The sequence below is a fragment of the Argopecten irradians genome, chromosome 16 (assembly GCF_041381155.1).
Source record: "Argopecten irradians isolate NY chromosome 16, Ai_NY, whole genome shotgun sequence".
In the NCBI taxonomy this organism is placed as follows: Eukaryota; Metazoa; Mollusca; class Bivalvia; order Pectinida; family Pectinidae; genus Argopecten; species Argopecten irradians.
In genome coordinates this window covers 8,645,008-8,670,065 of record NC_091149.1, presented here as the reverse complement: position 1 = coordinate 8,670,065, position 25,058 = coordinate 8,645,008, and the positions used below count along the sequence as shown (strand labels likewise).

Sequence of the window (25,058 nt, the reverse complement as noted above, 5' to 3'; positions counted from 1 at the left end):
TACCTGCTGCCCCTATTGCATGATCGTAAAAGGCGACTAAATTTAGGATCTTATCTTTTCTCTTCTTCCTAACTGACTTTATCCTTCCTAATGCCTAGAACGGTTCTGGTTTCTGTCCCCTGGCCGAGACACACCAACGTTTTTAAAGTGGTAGTTACTGCTCCTGCTTAGCGCTCAGCATACATGGAGTGGGACGACTGGTTCGCCCGTTGTCAGTATAATGTGACCGGGTGGGGTGTGTTGCTTGGTGTCTTCGACGGGATGCTTCAGTGATATAGCACTATAAAAAATGCAACAGTTCCACTATACAAGAAAACACTACATGAATATACCGCAGTCTCCCAAAACACGCACCTCTCACAACATACAGGCAACACAAAGCATACATGGGAGGCCGTCCTGACATGACCATAGCTGTTAATAGGATATTAATTAATCAAACAAACAAACAAAAAAGTATTTATAAGTCATACTTCACTGTTCATTATGACATTATCAATCATTTTAGTTCATTGTTTTTAGCTCACCTGGCCCGAAGGGCCGGTGAGCTTATGTCATGGCGCGGCGTCCGTCGTCCGTCCGTCCGTCCGTCCGTCAACATTTAATTTAAATCGCTACTAGTCATAGAGTTCCGCATGGATTGTGACCAAATTTGGCCATAAACATCCTTGGGTGAAGGGGAACAGAACTTGTATAAATTTTGGCTCTGACCCCCCAGGGGCAGGTTGGGCGAGGCCCAATAGGGGTAATAGAGGTAAATCCTATAAATCGCTACTTGTCCTAGAGTTCCGCATGGATTGTAACCTAATTTGGCCACAAACATCCTTGGGGGAAGGGGAACAGAACTTGTATAAATTTTGGCTCTGACCCCCAGGGGCAGGAGCGGCGGGGCCCAATAGGGGAAATAGAGGTAAATCCTATAAATCGCTACTTGTCCTAGAGTTCTGCATGGATTGTAACCAAATTTGGCCACAAACATCCTTGGGTGAAGGGGAACAGAACTTGTATAAATTTTGGCTCTGACCCCCCGGGGGCAGGAGGGGCGCGGTCCAATAGGGAAAATAGAGGTAAATCCTATAAATCGCTACTTGTCCTAGAGTTCTGCATGGAATGTAATCAAATTTAGCCACAAACATCCTTGGGGGAAGGGGAACAGAACTTGTATAAATTTTGGCTCTGACCCCGCCTGGGCAGGAGGGGCGGGGCCCAATAGGGGAAATAGAGGTAAATCCTATATATCGCTACTTGTCCTAGAGTTCTGCATGGATTGTAACGAAATTTGGTCACAAACATCCTTGGGGGGAGGGGAACAGAACTTGTATAAATTTTGGCTCTGACCCCCCAGGGGCAGGTGGGGCGAGGCCCAATAGGGGTAATAGAGGTAAATCCTATAAATCGCTACTTGTCCTAGCTTTCCGCATGGATTGTAACCTAATTTGGCCACAAACATCCTTGGGGGAAGGGGAACAGAACTTGTATAAATTTTGGCTCTGACCCCCTGGGGGCAGGAAGGGCGGGGCCCAATAGGGGAAATAGAGGTAAATCCTATAAATCGCTACTTGTCCTAGAGTTCTGCATGGAATGTAATCAAATTTAGCCACAAACATCCTTGGGGGAAGGGGAACAGAACTTGTATAAATTTTGGCTCTGACCCCCCCTGGGCAGGAGGGGCGGGGCTCAATAGGGGAAATAGAGGTAAATCCTATATATCGCTACTTGTCCTAGAGTTCTGCACGGATTGTAACCAAATTTATCCACAAACATCCTTGGGGGAAGGGGAACAGAACTTGTATAAATTTTGGCTCTGACCCCCCAGGGGCAGGAGGGGCGGGGTCCAATAGGGGAAATACAGGTAAATCCTATAAATCGCTACTTGTCCTAGAGTTCTGCATGGATTGTAACCAAATTTAGCCAAAAACATCCTTGGGGGAAGGGGAACAGAACCTTTATAAATTTCGGCTCTGACCCTCCCGGGGCAGGAGAGGCGGGGCCCAATAGGGGAAATAGAGGTAAATCCTTTAAATCGCTACTTGTCCTAGCTTTCTGCATGGATTGTAACCAAATTTGGCCAGAAACATCCTTGGTGTATGGCGTATGATAGCTTAAGTGTGCTCGACTGTGTTTATTTGTCGGTGTGTCAAGTCCCTGTGCAATGTTCCGTGTCATCTGTCCATGACTGTCACCTGTAATACACGTGTTCTATCTGTATTCACTCGTGCAATTATTTTTTGTATTTCATATGTATTTTATATATAAAAGAAACACAATTTAACAAAGCATGACAATTTATTGACTCGTGCCCTATTTGGGCCTCGAACTCACGATCTATAGCACCCAATCGCCTAGCCAAAACATATCTGCGCCTTCTACCACTGCGCCACATCCACATCTATACAAACTTTCTTTTATATATTTTTTTTTATAATTTATCCTAGGTTATCGACATTTTTACATATTGTGATAATAATACATAATAAACTGTAAACAAAGACGCTTTTGTTTTCTGTTTACAAAAAATACCTAAACACGCACCTCGCACTTCACTCGCATACAACGGAGGCCGTCCTTACATGACCCTGGTTGTTAATAGGACGTTAAAATAATCAAATAAATATTTTAAGGTGAATGTTGTGTAGCGGGGACATGTTTACTTATTTAACGTATTTAATTGTGACTGAAAGTGGCTCGATGGCGTATGATAGCTTAAGTGTGCTCGACTGTGTTTATTTGTCGATGTGTCAAGTCCCTGTGCAATGTTCCGTGTCATCTGTCCTTGACTGTCACCTGTAATACACGTGTTCTGTCTGTATTTACTCGTGCAATGTTGTCTTGTTAGGTATTCTTCGTTGTGATTGGTCTATAGTCAGGTGTTGAGTGTATAAGTGCGAGAACGGGGTAGAACGTTAAGTTCCTAAGACTGCCATTAGTATATTGTTAGGTTTGTTAGGTAGGTGTTGTATCCTTGTTAGCTGGCTGTATAATGTTGTCTCGTTCGTAAACGTTGTAAATACTACTGTTACATGTAATAAATTGTATTAATTGAGTTTCTGAGTCTTGTTCTCCTTCAACAAAACAGAACACCTATTAAACCTGGGTTGACCTTTGGGCAGGAGCGATACGGGGAGTTCGAGATAGCGTCGACCCCCCTATCCCTCCTGTTACAGTTGAATAGTTTATCATTATCAAAACCACGGGAGTCTAAAACAATCCCTCGAAATACATACCCAAATATATGATCAAAATATGGTCTTGTTGCAATGTTGTATGAATTTTATTTAGTTTTTAGCCCACCATCATCAGATGTGATATGGTGGGCTATTCAAATCGCCCTGCGTCCGTGGTCCGTCGTCCGTCCGTAAACAATGCTTGTTATCACTATTTCTTAAAAACTGCTGCAGGGATTTTGTTCAAACTTCACATGGAGGGTCCCCTTGGTCCATATTTGTGCCATACAGATTTTGAGGCTGATCGGAAAAACAAGATGGCCGCCAGGCAGCCATCATTGATTTTGGCGGTTGAAGTTTGTTATCGATATTTCTTGAGAACTACTGAAGGGATTTTGTTCAAACTTCACATGGAGGTTACCCTTGGTCCCTAGTTGTGCCATACAGATTTTGAGGCTGATCGGAAAAACAAGATGGCCGCCAGGCAGCCATCTTTGATTTTGGCAGTTGAAGTTTGTTATCGATATTTCTTGAGAACTACTAAAGGGATTTTGTTCAAACTTCACATGGAGGTTACCCTTGGTCCCTAGTTGTGCCATACAGATTTTGAGGCTGATCGGAAAAACAAGATGGCCGCCAGGCAGCCATCTTTGATTTTGGCAGTTGAAGTTTGTTATCGATATTTCTTGAGAACTACTGAAGGGATTTTGTTCAAACTTCACATGGAGGTTACCCTTGGTCCCTAGTTGTGCCATACAGATTTTGAGGCTGATCGGAAAAACAAGATGGCCGCCAGGCAGCCATCTTTGATTTTGGCAATTGAAGTTTGTTATCGATATTTCTTGAGAACTACTAAAGGGATTTTGTTCAAACTTCACATGGAGGGTACCCTTGGTCCCTAGTTGTGCCATACAGATTTTGCGGCTGATCGGAAAAACAAGATGGCCGCCAGGCAGCCATCATTGATTTTGGCAGTTGAAGTTTGTTATCGATATTTCTTGAGAACTACTGAAGGGATTTTATTCAAACTTCACATGGAGGTTACCCTTGGTCCCTAGTTGTGCCATACAGATTTTGAGGCTGATAGGAAAAACAAGATGGCCGCCAGGCGGCCATGTTGGATTTTGATAGTTAAGGTTTGATATCCCCATTTCTCAAAAAGTGTTGAAGGGATCTCAAATTTAATATGTAGGTTCCCCTAGGGCCCTTGTTGTGCATATTGCATTTTTAGACCAATCGGTGAACAAGATGGCCGCCAGGCCGCCATCTTGGATTTCGATAGTCAAAGATTGTTATGGCTATTTCTCAGATAGTACTGAAGGGATCTGTCTCAAATTTCATATGTAGGGCCCCTAGGGCCCTAGTTGGGCATATTGTGATTTGGGACCGATCGGTTAACAAGATTGCTGTCAGGCAGCCATCTTGGATTTTGTTACTGTATTTTGTTATCGCTATTTCTCAGAAAGTACTGTAGGGATCTGTCTCAAAATTCATATATAGGTTCCCCTAGGGCTCTAGTTGTGCATATTTTGATTTGGGACCGATCGGTCAACAAAATTGCTGCCAGACAGCCATCTTGGATTCTTATATTCAAAGTTTGTTATCGCTATTTCTCAGAAAGTATTGAATGGATCTTTCTCAAATTTTACATGTAGGTTCCCCTAGGGCCCTAGTTGTGCATATTATGATTTGGGACCGATTGATCAACAAGATGGCCGCCAAGGAGTCATCTTGGATTTTGATAGTTGAAGTTTGTTACCGCTATTTCTCAAAAGGTACTGAAGCGATCTGTCTCAAATTTTATATGTAGTATGTTTGAAAAAGTTTTAAAAGTAGAGAAAAGATCCATCTTTCCTTTGTCAGATATAGATCATTCTTTGGTGGGCGCCAAGATCCCTCTGGGATCTCTTGTTTACTTTAAAACATAACTGGGGAAATAGGAACTGAAGATTTCAACAAAATTGATTGAGGACCAATTTATTAGGGTTATTTATTTTAAGTTTGTTGTACATTCCTTTGCTGCCCTGTTGTACCTGCATGCCCCTTTTGCATGATCGTAGAAGGCGACTAAATTTAGGATCTTATTTTTTTCTTTTCTTCCTAACGGACTTTATCTTTCTTAATGCCTTCCTTGGCACCGCCTCACTTTTGGCATTAAGTTGAGCGTTCGCCCATGTGAGGAAGGCTCTGGGTTCTGTCCCCTGGCCGAGACACACCAAAGTCTATAAAAGTGGTAGTTTCTGCTCCTGCTTAGCGCTCAGCAAACGGGGAGTGGGACGACTGGTTCGCCCGTTGTCAGTATAATGTGACCGGGTGTGGTGTGTTGCTTGGTGTCTTCTGCGGCATGTTTCAGTGATATAGCACTATAAAAAGGGCAATAGTTCCACTATACAAGAAGACACAACATGAATATACCGCAGTCTCCCAAAACACGCACCTCGAACAACATACACGCAACACGCCGCATACATGGGAGACCGTCCTTACATGACCATAGCTGTTAATATGACGTTAATTGATCAAACAAACACACAAACAAGTACATTCCTTTATGCTTCCAAAAACATAATAAGACTTAAGATTTAAGGAAACGAATTTTGTTGTTATCATTTCTTTGCGTGATGTTATTGACATTCCAAAAAGATACATATTGTTTTATTGTTTAATTCTATTTTACCAGCAAGTTACGCTTTATAATTGTCTGTATTCTATTTATATTTTATCAAAACTTTAATTTAAATATACCCTATGATATATGAACTTGGCATTTGGCACATGTTAAAATGTGCATTTCGTTTGTATGTGACACCTGACACAACATGTTCAAATATGATTAAACAGTTCAAAATTTTGGCACTACACAAAGTGTTCTTCATGGTAGAAGTAACTCTTCAGAAAAATCTTAAATGCAAATGTTGAATAAAGATATCTTTCGCGAGCAATGGAACTTTGCCAATGAACCAATTTTATAGATATCAAATGCAATACGTACGCAACAATAAAGTCAACCCATGCAATCCGTTCAAAATTTCAAAAGCTCTCATCAGAGGCATGTGTTCTGGCCAAATTTTACTTTATTTTTTCTACATATAACATTTGGCTTTAATGAAATTGGTTCATTATTGGACTAATATCTAAAAAGAGGTCCCTTTGCAAAATTTTTTTATTTTTATTTCATTAAGGTTAATTGATCTTTACTAAAGGACAAGAAATGCCATATATTGCCAAGTTATTTTCGTTTTAAACACAGCTTGAAACAGGAAGTAATTAATGCATTTGTATTTGATAACTGGCTTAACATGGTCAAATACTGCGATAAGAGGACATTCAAAACTGTGTTGCAATACAAAAAACACCCCTGTTTTCTGAACTTCCTGGTAAGGGTAACTGCTCACAGAAATCTTCACGTGAGATGTTGTTTAATTTGTGTTTCATGATAACACTCTGTCCGTGTGACCCTTGCTGCATTTGATCAAGTAAAGCCTCACGGGAGTCCAACCCGACACCCAATAAATCATACCCGCCTGTGACAATACAAGGCCCACGCCCTGTTAGCATACACTCATCATGCTCACGTACATATTTCACAACTGCGATTCAATTTGCTCTCGATCGATATATTCTACAGGTAACTCTAGTGCAGGCCTGGGACGTTATCATCGACTATGTACAGCAATAACATTGGGCGCGGCTTTATTTCTCACTTCAAGGTGTGGGTCATTTAATCAAGAGTAGCTTCTGGGTCGATGGACATATACGATTTTGAATTATGAAATAATCTTACTTGACATGATGACATTTTTTGATGGATTATATGTATTAAGGTTAAAGTAATAAGACGCTGATACCCGTCCTAAACAACACAAGCAAAGAAAACATCTTAATTATATTTCCTTATACGATCACTCCAAAAACAAAGAGTGTTACCACTTACGCGACTGTTTCCGTGTGAGGTATATTTCAGAGACATCGGCTGTTTCCGGATTTCGTATTTGACTCTTGTGGATATATAGTGTTGTGGACATTTCACACACGGAAAGAAAGAACCAGGAACATACAGGTAAGCAAATAAATGTAAGGAAGTAAAGCGACAAAAAGGTCTGTACATTTACTATCATTATGATCATTGCTGGTTTCCAGGGCTGAATCCTTTTGATATATAAATATGAATACTGTTTATTTTCTGTTACGATGTTTAAAATCAATTGTCAAATTTTATTTAAGTGAAAATTTTGATTTAAAACTAAATCAGTATACCATATTAGTCAAGCTATGATGTCATAGAAAATATAGAATCACAACTTAAAATATAGGGAAAATGATTAATTTAACTACACCAACTAGACATATCTATATATTTGTTTTAGGATAAAGCTAAGATTTTTCGTAATAACCATTTAATCCAACCAGTTGTTAAGTTATACAACGGGATTTGGATATTTTGTTAATACATAAATGAAATAGTGCATAAGGCGAAGGGTTATCGCATGTTTAATCACAAATTTATAGATATAACGTCAAATTCATGTGGTTAAAATAGAATAAGAAGTTTGCGTTGGTATAGTATCAAAAGTAAAAATACTAGTGTAGTGATATGGATTACATAATTTGAAGAATATAATGAATGTTGTTTTTATTCATTTTAATAAGGATATATGGGAGAATATTTCTGCCTGATTTGTAACTAGTAATTAATATTAATTGCAGATACCATTTTCTATTTTATTATTCCACAAATACAGTACTACTGTGTCGGATCTGAATTCTTTTATCAGATAAGGAGTTTTCCAAAAATAATAGGGAAAGTAAAATAATCAAAACACAGTTTTTTGAAGAACCCTTGTATATAGTGCACTTGTGAAAAAGTGAGGGCCCATGTATATAGTGCACTGGTGAAAAAGTGAGGGCCCATGTATATAGTGCACTGGTGAAAAGGTGAGGGCCCTTGTATATAGTGCACTGGTGAAAAGGTGAGGAGATTCAAATCAATTGACTAAACAGAAAGGTACTGAGTAAATTTACATTTTGAAACAAAAAATATCTTTCTTTCGATAGCTTGGTCTGACACTAATAACTAAGAGATTGACGTGTCTTGTCAAAATCATGTTGATATCACGACTATAATATGACATTAAATGCTGGGAAAGGGGTCATCGTATATAGACTAAGGCAATGAAAGTACAACTATTTTATTACAAGTCTTTGTTTATCCTTCATGTCAAGCTTCTTGACTAAACAACGTGTTGGCGTCAAATTCGAAACCAGTTCGTTTGTACTGTTGCGTATACAAATCCAAAATAGGATTTTATCAATGGAAAGCTCTAATGAAAACGTTAGTTTTTTATAGCATCTGCTGTTGGTTTGTGGTTTTGTTATATAAGTTGAGTTAATCATTTCTATCTATTTCATAATAGAATCGTATGCCTAAACATTTTCTTAGTGGATTGGAAAATATGCGGAGGTTCTAAAATCACAAATATAACACGACATTAAATAATGATTGAGAACAGGTTCATCTGATATAGACCGAGGCAATGAAAGAACAACTATGTAATTACAAGTCTTTGTTGATCATTCATGTCAAACTTCTTGTATTAACAATGTGTTGGCGTTAAATTCGAAACCAGCTATCCTGAATCATTAATGAGTGATGAGTCAGATTACTTTATCTGTGATGATTGTTCGAATTTCTATCTTGATGTTATTCGTTGTAACAGATGGTTTATATTGCGTGTATAAAAGGAACATCGGTCAATGGTGGTTCATACACGTGTCCTAACTGGAACAAAGAGCGCGTATTTGGATCACATTAAATGTCTTAACCGGACACGCCTTACTCCAATTAAGGATAAAAAAAACATTTCCTAGTACAGACTACAGGAACGTGTCCATGTCTTATGAAATAAAATTACTATCAGTTTTATATATCAGTAAAGGTACTTATACAAGTAGGATATACATTTTCGGTAAAAGAAATTTCCATTTCTTGTTCATAAATCTATTAATAATTAGTCGATTTGTATTTATTTTGTATACAAATCCCAAACAGGATTTTATTAATCGAAACGCTTCTGAAGTAGCAGTTATCATCATTTTGCGGTTTTGTTATAATAACAGAGCTGAGTTAATCATTTTTATTCCATATTAATATTTTATTCATGTCGGAAAGTATGATTTAGGTAATGATGTTGTTACTCAACCAATCAAAATGTGTGAAGTTTCGATGGCAGGTACGATATGTATCCCTGTCACCTTCATCAGATCAGACAAATGACCCGACATTTCTTCGACTTCATTTCAAGACATCTCCTGGACTTTTACATCTTTATGTCCTTAAGCTGACTAATCATATTATCATTTAATTTGGCTTGTTTTTTTTTTATTATATTAACGTCCTATCAGGTTCATTTAAGGACTACCTTCTGTATATATCTATGAACTTTGTGGTATAGTCATTTTGTGTCTCTTTACGATAGTGAACATCTTGCCCTTTTATAGTGCTATCTCACTGAAGCATCCACAGAAGACGAAACGTACCGCATTATCAGCTTTTATTAACATATCTTGCAATGCTGTAATCACTTTTTCATAAAAAGCATTTGCTTGCATATTTCTGTTGTCTTATTACAGATCGTTGTCCTAACGCTAGTTCAAATGAAATCTGTTCACTTATCATATCGCGTTGAATTCTACTTCTATATTGAATGTTTGAATATATTTATTCTCTTTGATATTTATGATTTATTTCAATGTAGTACATCGTATGATGTATTTGTATTATTTTTCCATCTCCAATTTCGTACTAGTTTAAGTCAACATACCATAACATATACGTGTGTTCATAACAATAAATAAATTGGACAGATGGTGCCATTGATGTACATAAACGATTCTCTGTCCTTTATACTTTGTATATATCCATCAAAAGTCGATTACATCTTCGTTAGTTCGAAGCCCACGTTTGACAGTACCCAGATATTGGCGCTGTTCAATGATGTGTCTTTTTTAAATTCCACAGCCTCAAATTTTCTAAAACATGGTATATCCTTAAATGATGTTTGATAAAAGCAAAGCTTTCTCTAAGACTGAGTTCATATCAAGACCCTGTATACCTATGGAGAAATAATCTCGAAACAAAAGGAATAGTAAGCTTTTAAATAAACACTTATATCGAATTAAATAATGAAATTCATTACGTATATTCTATTTTCTTTTTCTTGGGAATACCAGAACCTTAGTAAGTTGCATATGTACATATATTTTACATTACAAAAACATAATATGTTCTAAATGTATGTAGTATCGGAGTAGATGTAAAAGGACTGGATGAAAATTATCTACACGCATTTTACAAGTTTTATATCAATTGACTATAATGGTTTTGGTTTGGTTTTGTAAGTTTAACATCCTATTAACAGCCAGGGTCGTTGGTGGAGGAAAACCGGCGTACCCGGAGAAAAACAACCGACCAGAGGTCAGTTAATGGCAACTGGGCCACATGTGATTCAAACTCGCCAGAGATGGAGGGGTTGTGGTAATATGTCGGGACATTTTGTGTCCACACCGTGGCCTCAAACTGCGTAAAGTAGTAGTTCCTTATGTCACCAAGACCAAGGCAGATTCGACTGCTCGTGACAATGCATGGCCAGAGCGTCAGATTACATCCATATGGTGATCTTAATGGACTCAGAAACATGGCCTTTTTACGTTTTGCAATGAATATATAAACATTTCCCCAGTTATCTTCCAGATTAAACGCCCATCCTTTGTACATTAAGATCATACAACTATGTATTTATATGGAGTGTCATGTTCTTATTAAGAGATTGTGTTGTAAACAAAATGTGATCGGTAGGCGGGTCCGAAATTAAGTTTAAACAAAGACTAGACAGTCACTGATAATGTCCAATACTTAGACCAGGCGTTCTGTTACAGCGAATTTATGACTCCAAATGACTGTAAGCGCGACAATTGGATGTTAAATACACTGTAAATCTGAAAGTTTAAAGTTGTTTCCCGCGTATTAGCCTTCAGATGTCATTCTCCACAAAGTTGTTTCATTTTGTTGGTAATAAATTTAATCTTAGTTATATGAGGTATGAGCTTTTATAACCTGATGCAAAATTTATCAGATAACTCAAATCAAATTGAAGTAAAGTTAATATAAGATACAATATGTTATATCCCTTCTCAGACCCATAATAATCCAGCATGATGAATCAAAGATGCTCCCACTGAAAAATAGGGTTTTTTAGATAACAAAAAAACGGGAGCAGACGAATTAGTATTTTTCTTCAGTTAAAAAGTTACTTACTTTACACCATTACTACTATTGAAAAGTTTTAGATTCTAATTTTACGCCAAGATAAAAGATATTAAAAATCATTAAATGCGCCCCCAAAAAAATCCGTGGCACTATGTCCTATATGAATTAATTACTGATTGCACATGCACCAAAAGCAAATAAATCATTTCATTTTTTTCTGTGTGTTTTATTGGATATATGTATACATGATTAAAAACCAATAATTGTTCAAATGATGAGTATCGTTTATGCTCTGTCGGTGGTTGAGCATCTTTAATGGTCATTGGCAATACTGCTTGCTACTATTATCTTTATTTCCCTCAGTTACATAAAATGAGATTTAATATTCAATGTATATGAAACCATTTAACAAACAGCAAATATATATTTACAAAACGTGTACTAGTTCAAGTCCTATTAGGATTTAGTTACAATTTAATCCTAGCAATAAAGATCTTCTGTTTTAAAAGGTCGATACAAACCCAACAAAATATTACATAAATCAAAAACTGATAAATTCTGAAGCGTTGACATTAATCCTATTCCAAAATTATCGACCACACACATCAGTATTCATCATTAAAAACATTCCACAATACTGACATATATGTAAATTCCATACAATTTGATATTCCTTAGATGACACAAACATTCAAAATACAATATGCGTGGCTATGATACTGAAGGAAGACTTCACTAATATTTGAAATCTCATTTGTATTTTACTATATTAATATATATTGGAATTATAGTGTCATGACGTTATTCTAGTTAGTAAAAGGTTTTCTAATTCCTAAGTCCCTACGTATATACCCTCCATATCTTACACATGCATACTTAATTATAATTATGCATTAAGTATAAATATACATTAAGTATAGAAATTACTTTAATCGTCGGTATATATTATATGTCAACTATCAAAGTCTATTTTGTTTCTATATTTAGTATCGATATCTCTATCGATATGATAAATCCATTGATATGTATTATATTACATATCGTATATAGCTATAATGATGTAAACAATAACTTCCTTTTACTTCTCGTTTGCCACTTCCTTGGTATGCACGCGTCAAAATAATATAACTAGTCGGATACTAGTGCATTCATGACCTACGATATCCACCCCTTACTTTACAAACATCGCTGTATATCCCCACCCCCGGGTTGCTCCCTCTCCATCACAGTATGTACTCCGTCCATAGTAGGTCCAGTGAGTCACCACAGGTGCGTGTCTTATACACCTGTGTATTGTTTTCACCTGTGTATTGTTTACAGGTGTGTGTGTAGTTGACTTCGCTGCAACTATTGATCGTGTCAGGAATGCAATTACTCATACAACCATCTTCACATCCGTCCTCTGTAATTAAGAAACAGGTGTTGCTTCCTGGCGCACATGCGCAGTGGGGACAGGTGTGTACAAGTGATTACAGTACTGGCTGATATGCACGCGGTAATCGGATGAAGGGATGTTATGGATAAACAATGGCTATATACACAGTAATTGTTGTGATTTGACTTATCCTGCTTGGCTATACAGTAGCATTTTGATTGCGTTGTGGTGGACGTGATATCACGATACCTGCAAGGATAGAGAAGAATTCTCGTTAATTTCAACGGAAATTCCATATTGTATACATATCGTATACATACAGGTAAATATTCCATCGTCATTATGTTTTAAAACATATCTGTGTAACCAGGAATGAATTGGATTCGACGTTTGTTTTATGGTAAAGTTGAACTGAATTGACCATGTTTACAATTTATATCACATAATGTTTGTATCACAGTGTGTTTGATGTCTGTCTTAGTTCATTTCAATTCTCATTAATAAAGCAAGTATACAGCTAGTGGATTGATACTAAGCAGCATGGTCGACTTAAGGTCCTATATGCGATGTTACGTAGTATGTACGTGTGCGTTTTGGGAGACTGTTGTATGTTCGTGTATGTCTGAGATCGAGCCGAAGGGTTAAACAGGCTTTAATGTATAGTGATATTTCCCTTAAAACAATTTGTTATTGGGTGACTGTGGTATTTGTGTTGCGACTGCTTGTAGGAACTTTTGCCCTTTTTATAGTGCTATATTACTAAACCATGTCACCGAAGACACCGAATAGGCATATATTGTGCCCCACCAGGGGCACAATAAACTGGCATCTGGTAAACCGGTCGTCCCGCTCTAGGTAATGAGCGCTAAGTTGGAGCAGAAGCTATCACTTTTATAGACTATAGTGTATCTCAGACAGACGATAGATTACAGAGTCTTTCTCGCAAGGGCGAACGCTAACCACACAACCCAACGCATTGCGCATATTTGAGATCGTCCTTAAATGACATTTTCTGTTAAAAGGACTTGGATCCAAAAAAAAAATTGTTATTGCAAATAAAATGTGTGCATTACTCCCCGTTCGTAATTCAGAAAAAAATGACGCTAGAGAGGCAGAGATTGGTGCAAAAAATGAGCGTTATATTTGTTTAGTTTTAAGGGAAGAGATTTGAGTGCCCGATATAAAATTAAAAACCAAATTTAACGCATTAACACAAAACAAGATGAACCATCGCTATTGCTTTGATATCTGAATTTTTCTTTAACGTAAAAACTTTCTTTTTTTCTTAGGCTTCTAGTCCATGCCCTTCCTTTATTTGGTATTGTGTCTACTTTACATAGACTTGACAGTTGCAGGTAGGGCGTTAGAATTGTACCTGCTGCCCCTAATGCATGATCGTAAAAGGCGACTAAATTTAGGATATTATCTTTTCTATTCTTCCTAACTGACTTTATCCTTCCTAATGCCTCCTTTGGCACCGCCTCATTTTTGGCCTTGAGTTGAGCGTTCGCTCCTGTGAGGAAGGCTCTGGGTTCTGTCCCCTGGCCGAGACACACCAAAGTCTATAAGAGTGGTAGTTTCTGCTCCTGCTTAGCGCTCAGCAAAAAGGGAGTGGGACGACTGGTTCGCCCGTTGTCAGTATAATGTGACCGGGTGGGGTGTGTTGCTTGGTGTCTTCGGCGGCATGCTCCAGTGATATAGTACTATAAAAAGGGCAAGAGTTCCACTATACAAGAAGACACAACATGAATATACCGCAGTCTCCCGAAACACGCACCTCGCACAACATACACGCAACACACCGCATACATGGGAGGCCGTCCTTACATGACCATAGCTGTTAATAGGACGTTAATTTTTTTTTGTAACTGACTGAGGTCGCATACTAGTCAATTAGCTATTACACTTGTATAATATATCACTAACAATCATTTTCTTAAATTGACAAAGGTCTCCGACTAGCCAATTAGATACTATAATATATTCATATAAATGATTGTTAGTTGTTGTTATTTTTACGTCCTATTAACAGCCAGGGTCATGTAAGGACGTGCCAGGTTTGTTGGTGGAGGAAAGCCGGAGTACCCAGAGAAAAACCACCGACCAGCGGTCAGTACCTGGCAACTGCCCCACATGGGAGAACCCGCATCCCAGAGGTGGAGGGCTTGTGGTAATATGTCGAGACATCTTAACCACTCGGCCACCGCGGCCCCTATTCATATAAATGATTGTTAGTTGTTGATTTATTTATTTATGTATTCATTTGGGCAAATACTCAATTAAATTGAAGTTTAATTAATGTAAAAAAATACACACATGATATGTAAAACTCAATAATCGACAGATGTCCAACGGCAGCTCTCCCAGCTGTGAAGCCGGATGTTTACATGCACAACCAGTGCTATCTTGGGGACATATAATAATATAATACCTGATCGTATCGTTGTGTACGCAACAAAGAACAGCGACCAATCAAACAATTGTAATGCAAATTAACTCAATTTATAACGGTTTAGATTATTAACATCACTTTGTTAAATATGTAGCTTCAACGATTTGAAATTTATTCTCGAATATCATACACTTATTTACTTTCATTTACAAAAAAAAATTATAAACTGGGTTTGCTTCGTAGTAGGAATCCTAGATGTTTATGAATTTATCAGTAAATTATTCGTTATGTAATAAGTTCAACACGAACGCAAAGTTAGTAATTTTTGCAACTATACAAAATCATCAAATTTGTTTTACATTCAAGAATTAAAAGCCGATTCGATAAGGATGTACCTTTAAAACAGCCTTTTTTAATTGTGTTTTTATGAACAGTACCATACAACAATTCGACTATCAATGATATGCACGATTAACCATGTTCTCAGATATTTTTTGTTGAAGTCTCAATCTCCCAGTTACATTTACAAAAGTATCTCTTTGTTATAATACTGGAAATTTCAATGATACACTTATATATCTGACATGCATGTCGACATACGTCCAGGTGAAGGGCATGACTTTTATTGAGGGATACTGATCCAAGAAAATGTCATTGTTTTATTTATTAGCCGATACTCCTTCACAGAATGTAGATCTAGTTGCCACGTGCTGGATGAGTAAGACACCGCACGCGGAGAATTTCTTCACAGTCCGGCAATACCCAATTGACTTTTGTTGCACGAGGTATTGATTTGATAACGAGGCTCTATGTAACCCCACCCTGTTCCCAGTAGTGATAAATCAGCAATCGCCCTCCCTCCCAGACCTACCTGTATTTGAACAATCCGGTAACAAGGCCCGATAGGCTGACACCGGACAAACATTGTTCCGATATCGCGACCATAAAACCCCCTTTAGACCCGCAATACAGGCTCGTATGTCCCGGAGAGTCCATGATAAACTTTGTATGGTGTCGTAAAACCGCGAATTAATTTGATAAACGGCTTAAATTTGGCCGCATAGATAGGATAGCCAGTCTGTTATAATTTTCTCTCGAGGTAAGGGTTGGTTTTATTTACATCCTGTAAAATATGTTAACGATTGTTTTAGCCGTGATTTTTTTATAAATGAACTAGAACAGTTTAATTGATCGATAGTTTTATATTATTGCCGTCAGAGAAGTTCACGGCTATTTACGTTTTGTTATTTATGATGATCATTCGATGGTAAATTCTGGGTGAAATAGCAATATTTTCTACAGGATTAATATAAACAACATGTACTTAGTTAAAATGAATGTGGAGTCAATACGCATATATCTTACACGTGCATTAACATACAGTGTCATTACATCATATATATTCTTATTTTATGTTTACTAGATAGATGCCTAACTGAGTTTTGTCTCTGTGTTTATTTATCTAGAAAGACCTTGAGATTTTACTGGTTAGCATGCAGAAATATTTATTTAACATGAGCATTTTTCCATTACATTAATTGAATATGGCGTTGGTCTTTATTTGGTTTCCAAAAACAAAATAGTTATATATAGTCATTATATAGAGGACAATCTCCATTATGTGCGTGCGTGCGCACTGTTAAAGATAACCAACATATCCGCTTCCTTTATCCTGAAAAGTTATTTTAAGGAAGAGAAATAGGCAAATACAACTTTAAAAACAGATACCTTACGATTAGCTTATGTATACCAGAGACCTGCTGGAAACTAGGATATGTCCTTATTTTAATGGAATATGAACTAAAGTATGAATATATGAACTGAAGTATTATCCTATATGTGTGTGTATGTATTATTTTCATTATACCCTACAAATGGGTTAGTCTGTGTCCAGTAATGGATATCCCCATGATGATTTGCTACTTGGTCTCTTTAGCTATGTTGTATAACAAGCAAAAAGGTTTCGTCCATCGTACCTTTTCTATCAATAACAATCATTATAATTTTGGGGCATAATACTTCCTAGTCTATATTCCAGCCATTGTACTTTATCTATCATTATGACTTAGACTATAAAGTTTTTAAATCATTATAGTTTTGAGAACATGGTACTCCCTAGTCAGAATTTCACCCATCGTTTATTTTCTATCATCATAATATGGTAGCCAAAGGTAATTAAAATTGCCAATCATTATAAATTTAGAGCGTGGCACTTCCTCGTCTCAATTCTAATATGATAACAAAGGCTGTAAATTTTATTAAATCATTGTAACTTTCGGAGCATGGTACATCCAATCTAAATTCCACCCCTCGTACTTATTGTATCATTATAATATGGTAGCCAGTGACTGTTAAGTTTATAAAATCATCATAGTTGTAGGAACATGGTAATTCCCAGTCTAAATTCCACGTACAGGGATTGGCTTTGTGACGACGTGATAGCTCCAATAAATATCCTCTCAGAGTGTTGCTTGGTGTCCACATTGTCAAATAATAGACATTTAGTGTTCTGAGGTTTATCTGTTGTAACTTTTCCTCATTTGATAAAATAGGTATCGACAGATCTATACTATTTTTAATGAACTAGGGATACGTTGAATATATTTTTGATATGTATTTTAAGTACTGTCAACTGTAGATCAATCAATATGTATGATCCACCTGTTGTGTAAACTGTTAAAGTACAAACCTTTTTCTGTCCTTTATCCAAATGATTTACAGGTCCTTTATTCCAGGGAGAGAAATCTGTCATGTATCTTTTCGAGAATGGTCATGACAAGGCCGAAGTTTTGTTGCAAATCTTTTTTGTGTCGCGTTTCTATTCTACCTGTAATAGCTTTTACATTTATCTCTTATTCTTTACAGGTGCTGACAGAGCGATGTTTGGTTACGTCAAAAGCAACGTCAACCTGCTGACCCTAACATTCTCAGCAGGTGAGTCTTCAATAAAATCTGTTCAATATCTTAAATTTATTTCATAGGATGAAAATTTATATTGAGTTTGGGTATAGAGATTCAGTTTTTAGTATGTGTATGTTTTAAACTGCAATTCAGTTTGAATCTCTGTTAAAAAGTTATCAATTCACAATGAAGAAAGGAAATGGAATTAATACATTTTAAAATTTTGATTTGTAACGATTTTAAGATGAAAAATCACTTGCAATCAAAATGTTGTCATAATCGTTTTAAAAACAATTAAAATATTAAAAATATGCTAAACATGCATGCTTATAGATTGAAATTAACTATCTTAGGGATAGATATGTAATTCTGTTTCAAAACAACTGGTCAATATACCACAGTCTCCCAAAACACGCACCTCGTACTTCAAAGAAGGTACGCATTGTATACATGGGAGGTCGTCCATACATGACAATGACTCTTAATAGGATGTTAAAATAACCACCATACAAACAAACCTAAGAATGGATAGGTTATTCTCAGGTTATATCCCATAAGATCATGCGTCATTTTTCAAAACGGAAGACTTTCCCAGACCACACAGGAAGAATGGGTGAATTATAGCTATGTTATATGAAACGTATTTGACCTTGGTGCAGTAAACTAACGACGTCACTACTATGAACTATAGTAACGTTAATAATTTATAATAAGGAGTGTTTGTTCATGTCCTAAGTAAATACAAGCTGTACATCTGATCAATATTCCATGTTGTAATAATTACAGACGTCGATAGCCACATAAACTGCTATAAATTTGTTAGATCTGGTTGGTAACTTTTATTCTACAATTGCGTTGATTTGTATCAATTAATGCTAAGACAGAATTAGCCTAAATTTCTTTTCTAATACTGTAACGCACAAATTTGCGCGAAGGAGACATTTTCGCTTTTCCACTCGCGAAAATATTCAAGTCATGATCTGTATAAATGTAAAGATGTTACAACGCTGACGAATGGTATTTTTGCTCATAAAACAGAAGCAGATAAATTTACTTGCTATACACCATTACCGCCATTGAAAAGTTTGAGAAAGATGAAAATATTAAAAATTATTTATTGCGCCCCTAAAAAAATCCATGGCACTACACAATATATATAATAAAGTTCTGATTGTGTATCCATCAAAAGCAAAACAAATTATTGTTTATCATGGTTTGTGTTAAGTAGACATACATTTACATGAGTAAACACCAATTATTGTTCAAATGATGAGTATTGTTTATGCTCTGTCGGCGGTGAAACATCTTTATTGACACAAATTCCAGCAATACCTTTCTATTACCACACATGCGTCTCAGAATTGTTGAAAATATTTCTAGTAATTCATATACCGATAAGCAATGGTTTTTTATGCGCAACGTTTTATTTTTTGGCCTAAAGTTCTTGCAATTATAACCAGAAATGGTCAAAGCCTTTCTTTGTCACCTACGTTCTGTATGTTGCTGATACTGTTCCTGCAAATATTTTACTGTAAACATAATTTTTGCGAGTGCTTAAAGTGAATAGTCGGGCAAAGAAAACCAGTCTAAATGCGTTCATTGGCCTTCCAAAAGTTCTCACATATTAATACAACGGTCAAGTTCTGCTTAGTTTCCCAGTTCTGACAATTAAAGTAAAGAAAAGTTGAAAGCATTGAAAGCGAGGCTGTGTGGAAATGTAACCACGGACATAGTGAGCCGGGAGGACGTTTTAGAATTCCCATACTTTAAATTAATTTCTTCGCACGCAGACAAATTTTGACGAGAGATTTTATTTTTCCATTTCATAAGAAATTATACTGGATACGTTCGCACCATTTTTACCGACTTTAGCCATCCTTGCCCAACTGTTCACTTTAATTTCGCGGTTTACATGCATTAAACTTAAGCGAGGGGTGCATTTCTTGATCAATCGACCTTGGCGTAATTAGCGAAAGTTCCCCCTCCCGTAAACCTCTACGTTTGCAGTATGACGAATTTGCATTTTGTTTTACTGTCGCATAAAACAGTACTGTTTGTATATCTTTATTGCACACTTTAAATAAAATGTTTCTCTTTTTCAGTTATTATCACGCAGCATATTTCACCGTGTTTATCGACGACATCAGATGTTATATCATCGACTATAAGTCCGACCGGGACTTTCTCGGATGTCGGTCCTAGTGTTATGGAAACGACCTCTCTGACTTCCAGTGATAACTCTTTTCAAACCACAACAGAGTTTAATTCTTTTACGACGTCTGATACGGATTTAGGAGAATCCTCAAACGTCGGGACGTCGGCTTTTCTTTCGGAAATATCACAAACTTCTGTTGATACCACTATACAAACAATGCCAGTTTCAAATGTCCAGACTGACTCTTTAAGTGCTTCATCCTCATCGGAAATGACTGGCATGAATACAAGTATTGTAGCTCCTACCGAATCTCTAACGAGTACTCCTAGCAATGAATTGAGTACTGATAACGTGACAGAAGTAGAATCTAGCACGGCATCTGGTGCTGCAGATAGCATAGCATCTCTACAGAGTTCAACAGATTGGAACTCTAGTTTACAGAGCCAAACCACGACGGAACCTTATACCACTAGCGTACAGCCAAGTGAAACAACTCGCATGTATTCTACTAGCTTTGAAAGTGGTTCAATTAATTCTGATAAGTATACACCTTCCTCTGATAGTAGTGTGTATACGACAGACGCCACCACAGTGGCTCCTACTTCCTCTCACACTATCGGCGACACCACCATCACGTCAACCACAACCTCTGATCTGTCTACTTTATTATACACCTCTGTCGACACCACTACGTCAACCACACCTTCAGATGTGTCTACTACCTCTTACACCTCTGTCGACATATCATCAGCAACAGCAATGCTACCATCAGTGACTATTGGTACATCTATGGTGACAACCGCAGTGATTGATACAAGTATGATAACTGCCACACAGAATTTTTCGTCTTCAGATATTTTTAATGGCAGTAGCAATGCCTCCTACACGATGTCAGTCGAACCAACACTTTCGTCGATGTGGTCAAGCTATTTTATATCTGCTACAATTATTCCAACATCTCCACCAACAGATACTCCTACAACACCAACTACTACGAGTCCGTCTACAACGACAACAACAGCAGCGCAACAATATCCTCCAAAACCGGGAAACATAAGTAAGAAATATGCAGGGCATTTATTTTATGATTCTTTTGGTGAAATGGACATGGTTTTAAGTATTATGATTAACCAAATATCTTACATACACAATATCTATGTTGCTTTATAATATCAAAGTAATCAATTCGTTAAAGGTCCATTACCTTCCGAAACGGGATTTGTTTTTAAAATGGGATTGTAAAACGAGATTTATAATATTGTATGATCGCAAAAGTTATTAACTTAACGTTATTAATACACTGATCATCACGTTCTAAAATATTTGATTAAAATAAATTAAATGTTTATATTCATAACGCGATCGTCTTATGTTTCCCGCCGTCGTCCTAATTACGGCGCGTTAGTTGACTATCACAGCGCCAGACGGCGAAACAGCGAAATTAATTTTTACTTTAAACATATATTTTGCAGGTGAATTTGTATTCGTATGGTATTGTAACCTTATCTTAGACCATCGATATAAATTTTCATATGTTATTTTATTTCGGAAACTTTAATTGTTCTGTGCTTTAGAAAGGAAGCGAGCCTTTAACGTATGTGTTAGATAGTACTTTATAGAAACCCTTTCTACAGTAATGGGAGTAAACGGTATTGATCCGTTTCTGTAAGTGTACTTATAACTATTATGCCGCAAAACAGAACAAGTTTTATCTCATAACTGGTCCATCTAGCCATGTACTGAATATCGTAAGACACATTACTATTGTCGAACCACACTATCATCACGTCACATTTAGATTCGACGTCATAATCTATATATGACGCCCCATGATTGTTTCATTTATATTTCTATTAATGAAAGTTATGTGATAAATAACTCGTTCAATAATTTGATATGCCATTCACCTAAAGGCAAGTGAAATATCAAATTATTGAATTCGTTTTACAAATTTCATATTACATAGCCACTAATGTAAGATCCTCTACATGTATTTAGCAATTAGCGAAGTTATTTATTCACAAAGGAACAAATATGGCTATACATATGTAATATGCAGAAATGGATTTATTTCGGAACTCTACATTGTTTATAATAATGATGATTAATGTAGTCTTTTCCACGATGGCCCGTTTGAGCCTGTCAAATTACAACTACTTCATTGAATTAGTTGTACATTTATAAATAAACATAGTGTACATGACCGTTTACTCTAAAGAAGTTGTTCATTTATAAATTGACAAAGTGTAGATGACCATTTACGGTGGGCAGGGCAAGGTATCGGGGAGAATTATATGGAGACTGGTGAATTGATCTTTAATATATTGCAGCGATAACGTGACAAACAATATAACCCAGATCGCGTTCCTACGTTGTTTTTTGGTTTCAATCGTTTAACTGACTACATTTACATGGAATGTCGAACTGATGATAGCCTTCGTTTCACTGTTTGTCGCTGCAATATCAATCAATGTCGAGCCAAAGGTCGAGACTGGAATCTAAAAGTCCCCATTCAACAGTCTCCCAATAACACGTCATTATGTCAAAAGCTTTGTCAATTTATAAAGGAACAACTTATTCAATCAGATAGTTGTAATTTGACAGGCTCAAATGGGCCATCGTACCTTTTACATAAATGTACTATTTCACTCTTTACTAACTCTGTTTTAGTGATGTTCTTGTTAAGTAATTACGACTATGGCAGTGCACAAAGATAAACAAATGCCCGGCCTGTGGTTCATGAATATTCATGAATTTGTACTATTTAGTGTCGTTCATTAGCATAACCAATTACTTGGCCATTTCAAGCGTTTTAAAGAACACGCAAGCTGCAGAACAAAATGTTATTTCATGTGGTTTCCGTCTTTTCTTTAATAATCTTGCCACTTTTATTTGTTTTAGATACTGCAATATTTACCGTGACATTTGAACTTGTATTCATCTGTGAAAATTTTAATGAATCAGAGGTAAGTTCCCTACATTGATATATATTTAATGATGTACTATTGAGATATTATGCTGTAGTCAGTTTACCAGTTCTAATCAGTAAAGACAGGTCATACAGGTTTTTTGCATTAGTTCTGAGCTTTTTTTTTATTTATTTATTTCAGATTGAGTCGACGTATTTTACAGATGCTGTTTTTAACAGTCTTTCTTTCACCCCCACATCAAGGTAACGCAAATTACACATTATATGTATCTCTCTAAAAATTATAATTAATCGTTTTGATCATATCTCAAAACTTGCTTAAAGATGCTCCACCGCCAACAGAGCATAAATGATGTTAATCATTTGAACAATAATTGGTGTTTAATCGTGTATAAATATGCCTAATTAACACAAAAAATAATATATAATAATTTATTTCGCTTTTGGTGCATGCGCAATCAGTACTTCATTCCATATAGGATATCGTGTCACGGAATTTATTCGGGATGCAATTAATTATTTTTCATATTTTTAACTTGAAGTAAGATTAGAAGCTCAAACTTTTCAATGGTGGTTATGGTGTAAAGTAAGTAACTTTTGTAACTGGAGAAAAATACTAAATCGTCTGCTCCTGTTTTTTAATAGTGAAAAAATACCATTTGTCAGCGGTGGAGCATCTTTAAACGATTGATAAATATACATTGATAAATAAACTAATGTCATTAACCATAGAATAGGCAACTAACTTATAATTAGTGATCATGCTTTTGTGATGAATGTCCTTTATGTCTGAATATTGTAACTTTTAGATATTTTGTTGTGATGAGTATTTTTTTAGAAAAAAAAAATCTCTTTTGAACTGCTATCTTTGATTTGTGATGTTAAATTATATTCTTTTGTATTATATCGCAATAAATGGCTTAGTCATACGTAAATAATATTTAATTTCAACTTTTATTTTAGGGGAGTTTACATAAGTTTTCAATGTTACATGGAATCGAATATAAACTAGTGTTAACACACTTCTACGAAAACAAGTCCTACAAACAAATATAGATGGTTTAAATATTTGTTTGGTTATATGGATTAATTAACGTACTGATTTAATTGCATTGATGGTGTAATAGCGCGTCCCCACTCCCGGGACCAGCGTCGAGGGGACGTCAGTTCCCAAATGTTGTGATCGTATAGTTTTGATTTACAATCCCCACGACACCGGTCAGCAGACGAATCCCGAGAGTAGAGACACGCACACACGCTGAGCTGATTACAGACAGCTCAATCCCAAGTTCATAAAGGATGTGGCGGAGCAATTTAACTACACATCAACAAACACTTACATGAAGTTAAATGGAGATTTATTCATATTAATTAACTAGATCAATTAAACAGTGATACATATAAACGGTAACAAAGTAAGTAAAAGTAATACACCAAGATAAACGGTTTCAGTATACGAACACCCCTATAGGATTATATAGGACCTATTGATAACGGTACATCTACCCCCCTCCTATACCTATAAACTTATACACTACACCCTCACCTCCCGGTAAACACTAGCAACAGCCCCACTCCCTAACTAACGTGTACACACCCCCACGTGCCCTAACGTTTACGTACTAATGTACGTGTGCTGTTGTCAGCACTGTGTGGTAGCTGTTATCAGCTCCTGAGGTGGGAGAGGTATCTCTCCCTGGGTGTTGGCCGGTTATCCGACCATGCAAGTCGTACAATTTGGCTGTGCAGCCCCTTTTATAATCCCCTTCCCATGGTCCTATTTGCGATGTCGCACACCCATTCTGATTGGTTTTATCTATGGCATATGCGCAGTGAGCGCGGAACCTCATCCGGCAACTCACCGATATCATGTAGT

At 36.6% G+C, this 25,058-nt stretch overlaps 1 protein-coding gene across 2 annotated transcripts in view; it reads left to right on the top strand.

Moving 5' to 3' along the window:
- The first annotated feature begins 6,753 nt into the window (after nucleotides 1–6,753).
- Nucleotides 6,754–25,058, top strand: part of LOC138310956 (uncharacterized) — a 33,075-nt gene continuing 14,770 nt past the window's right edge. Inside the window, exons 1-5 of one of the 2 annotated variants that reach the window (XM_069252322.1) lie at nucleotides 6,754–7,224; nucleotides 18,063–18,131; nucleotides 20,201–21,310; nucleotides 23,155–23,219; nucleotides 23,364–23,425. In XM_069252322.1, coding sequence (XP_069108423.1) covers nucleotides 18,077–18,131; nucleotides 20,201–21,310; nucleotides 23,155–23,219; nucleotides 23,364–23,425 — 1,292 coding nt within the window. In that variant the 5' untranslated portion in view covers nucleotides 6,754–7,224; nucleotides 18,063–18,076. Of the gene's footprint in view, nucleotides 7,225–12,757; nucleotides 13,128–18,062; nucleotides 18,132–20,200; nucleotides 21,311–23,154; nucleotides 23,220–23,363; nucleotides 23,426–25,058 lie in introns of those variants that run through there. The other variant, XM_069252323.1, reaches the window with a different exon arrangement.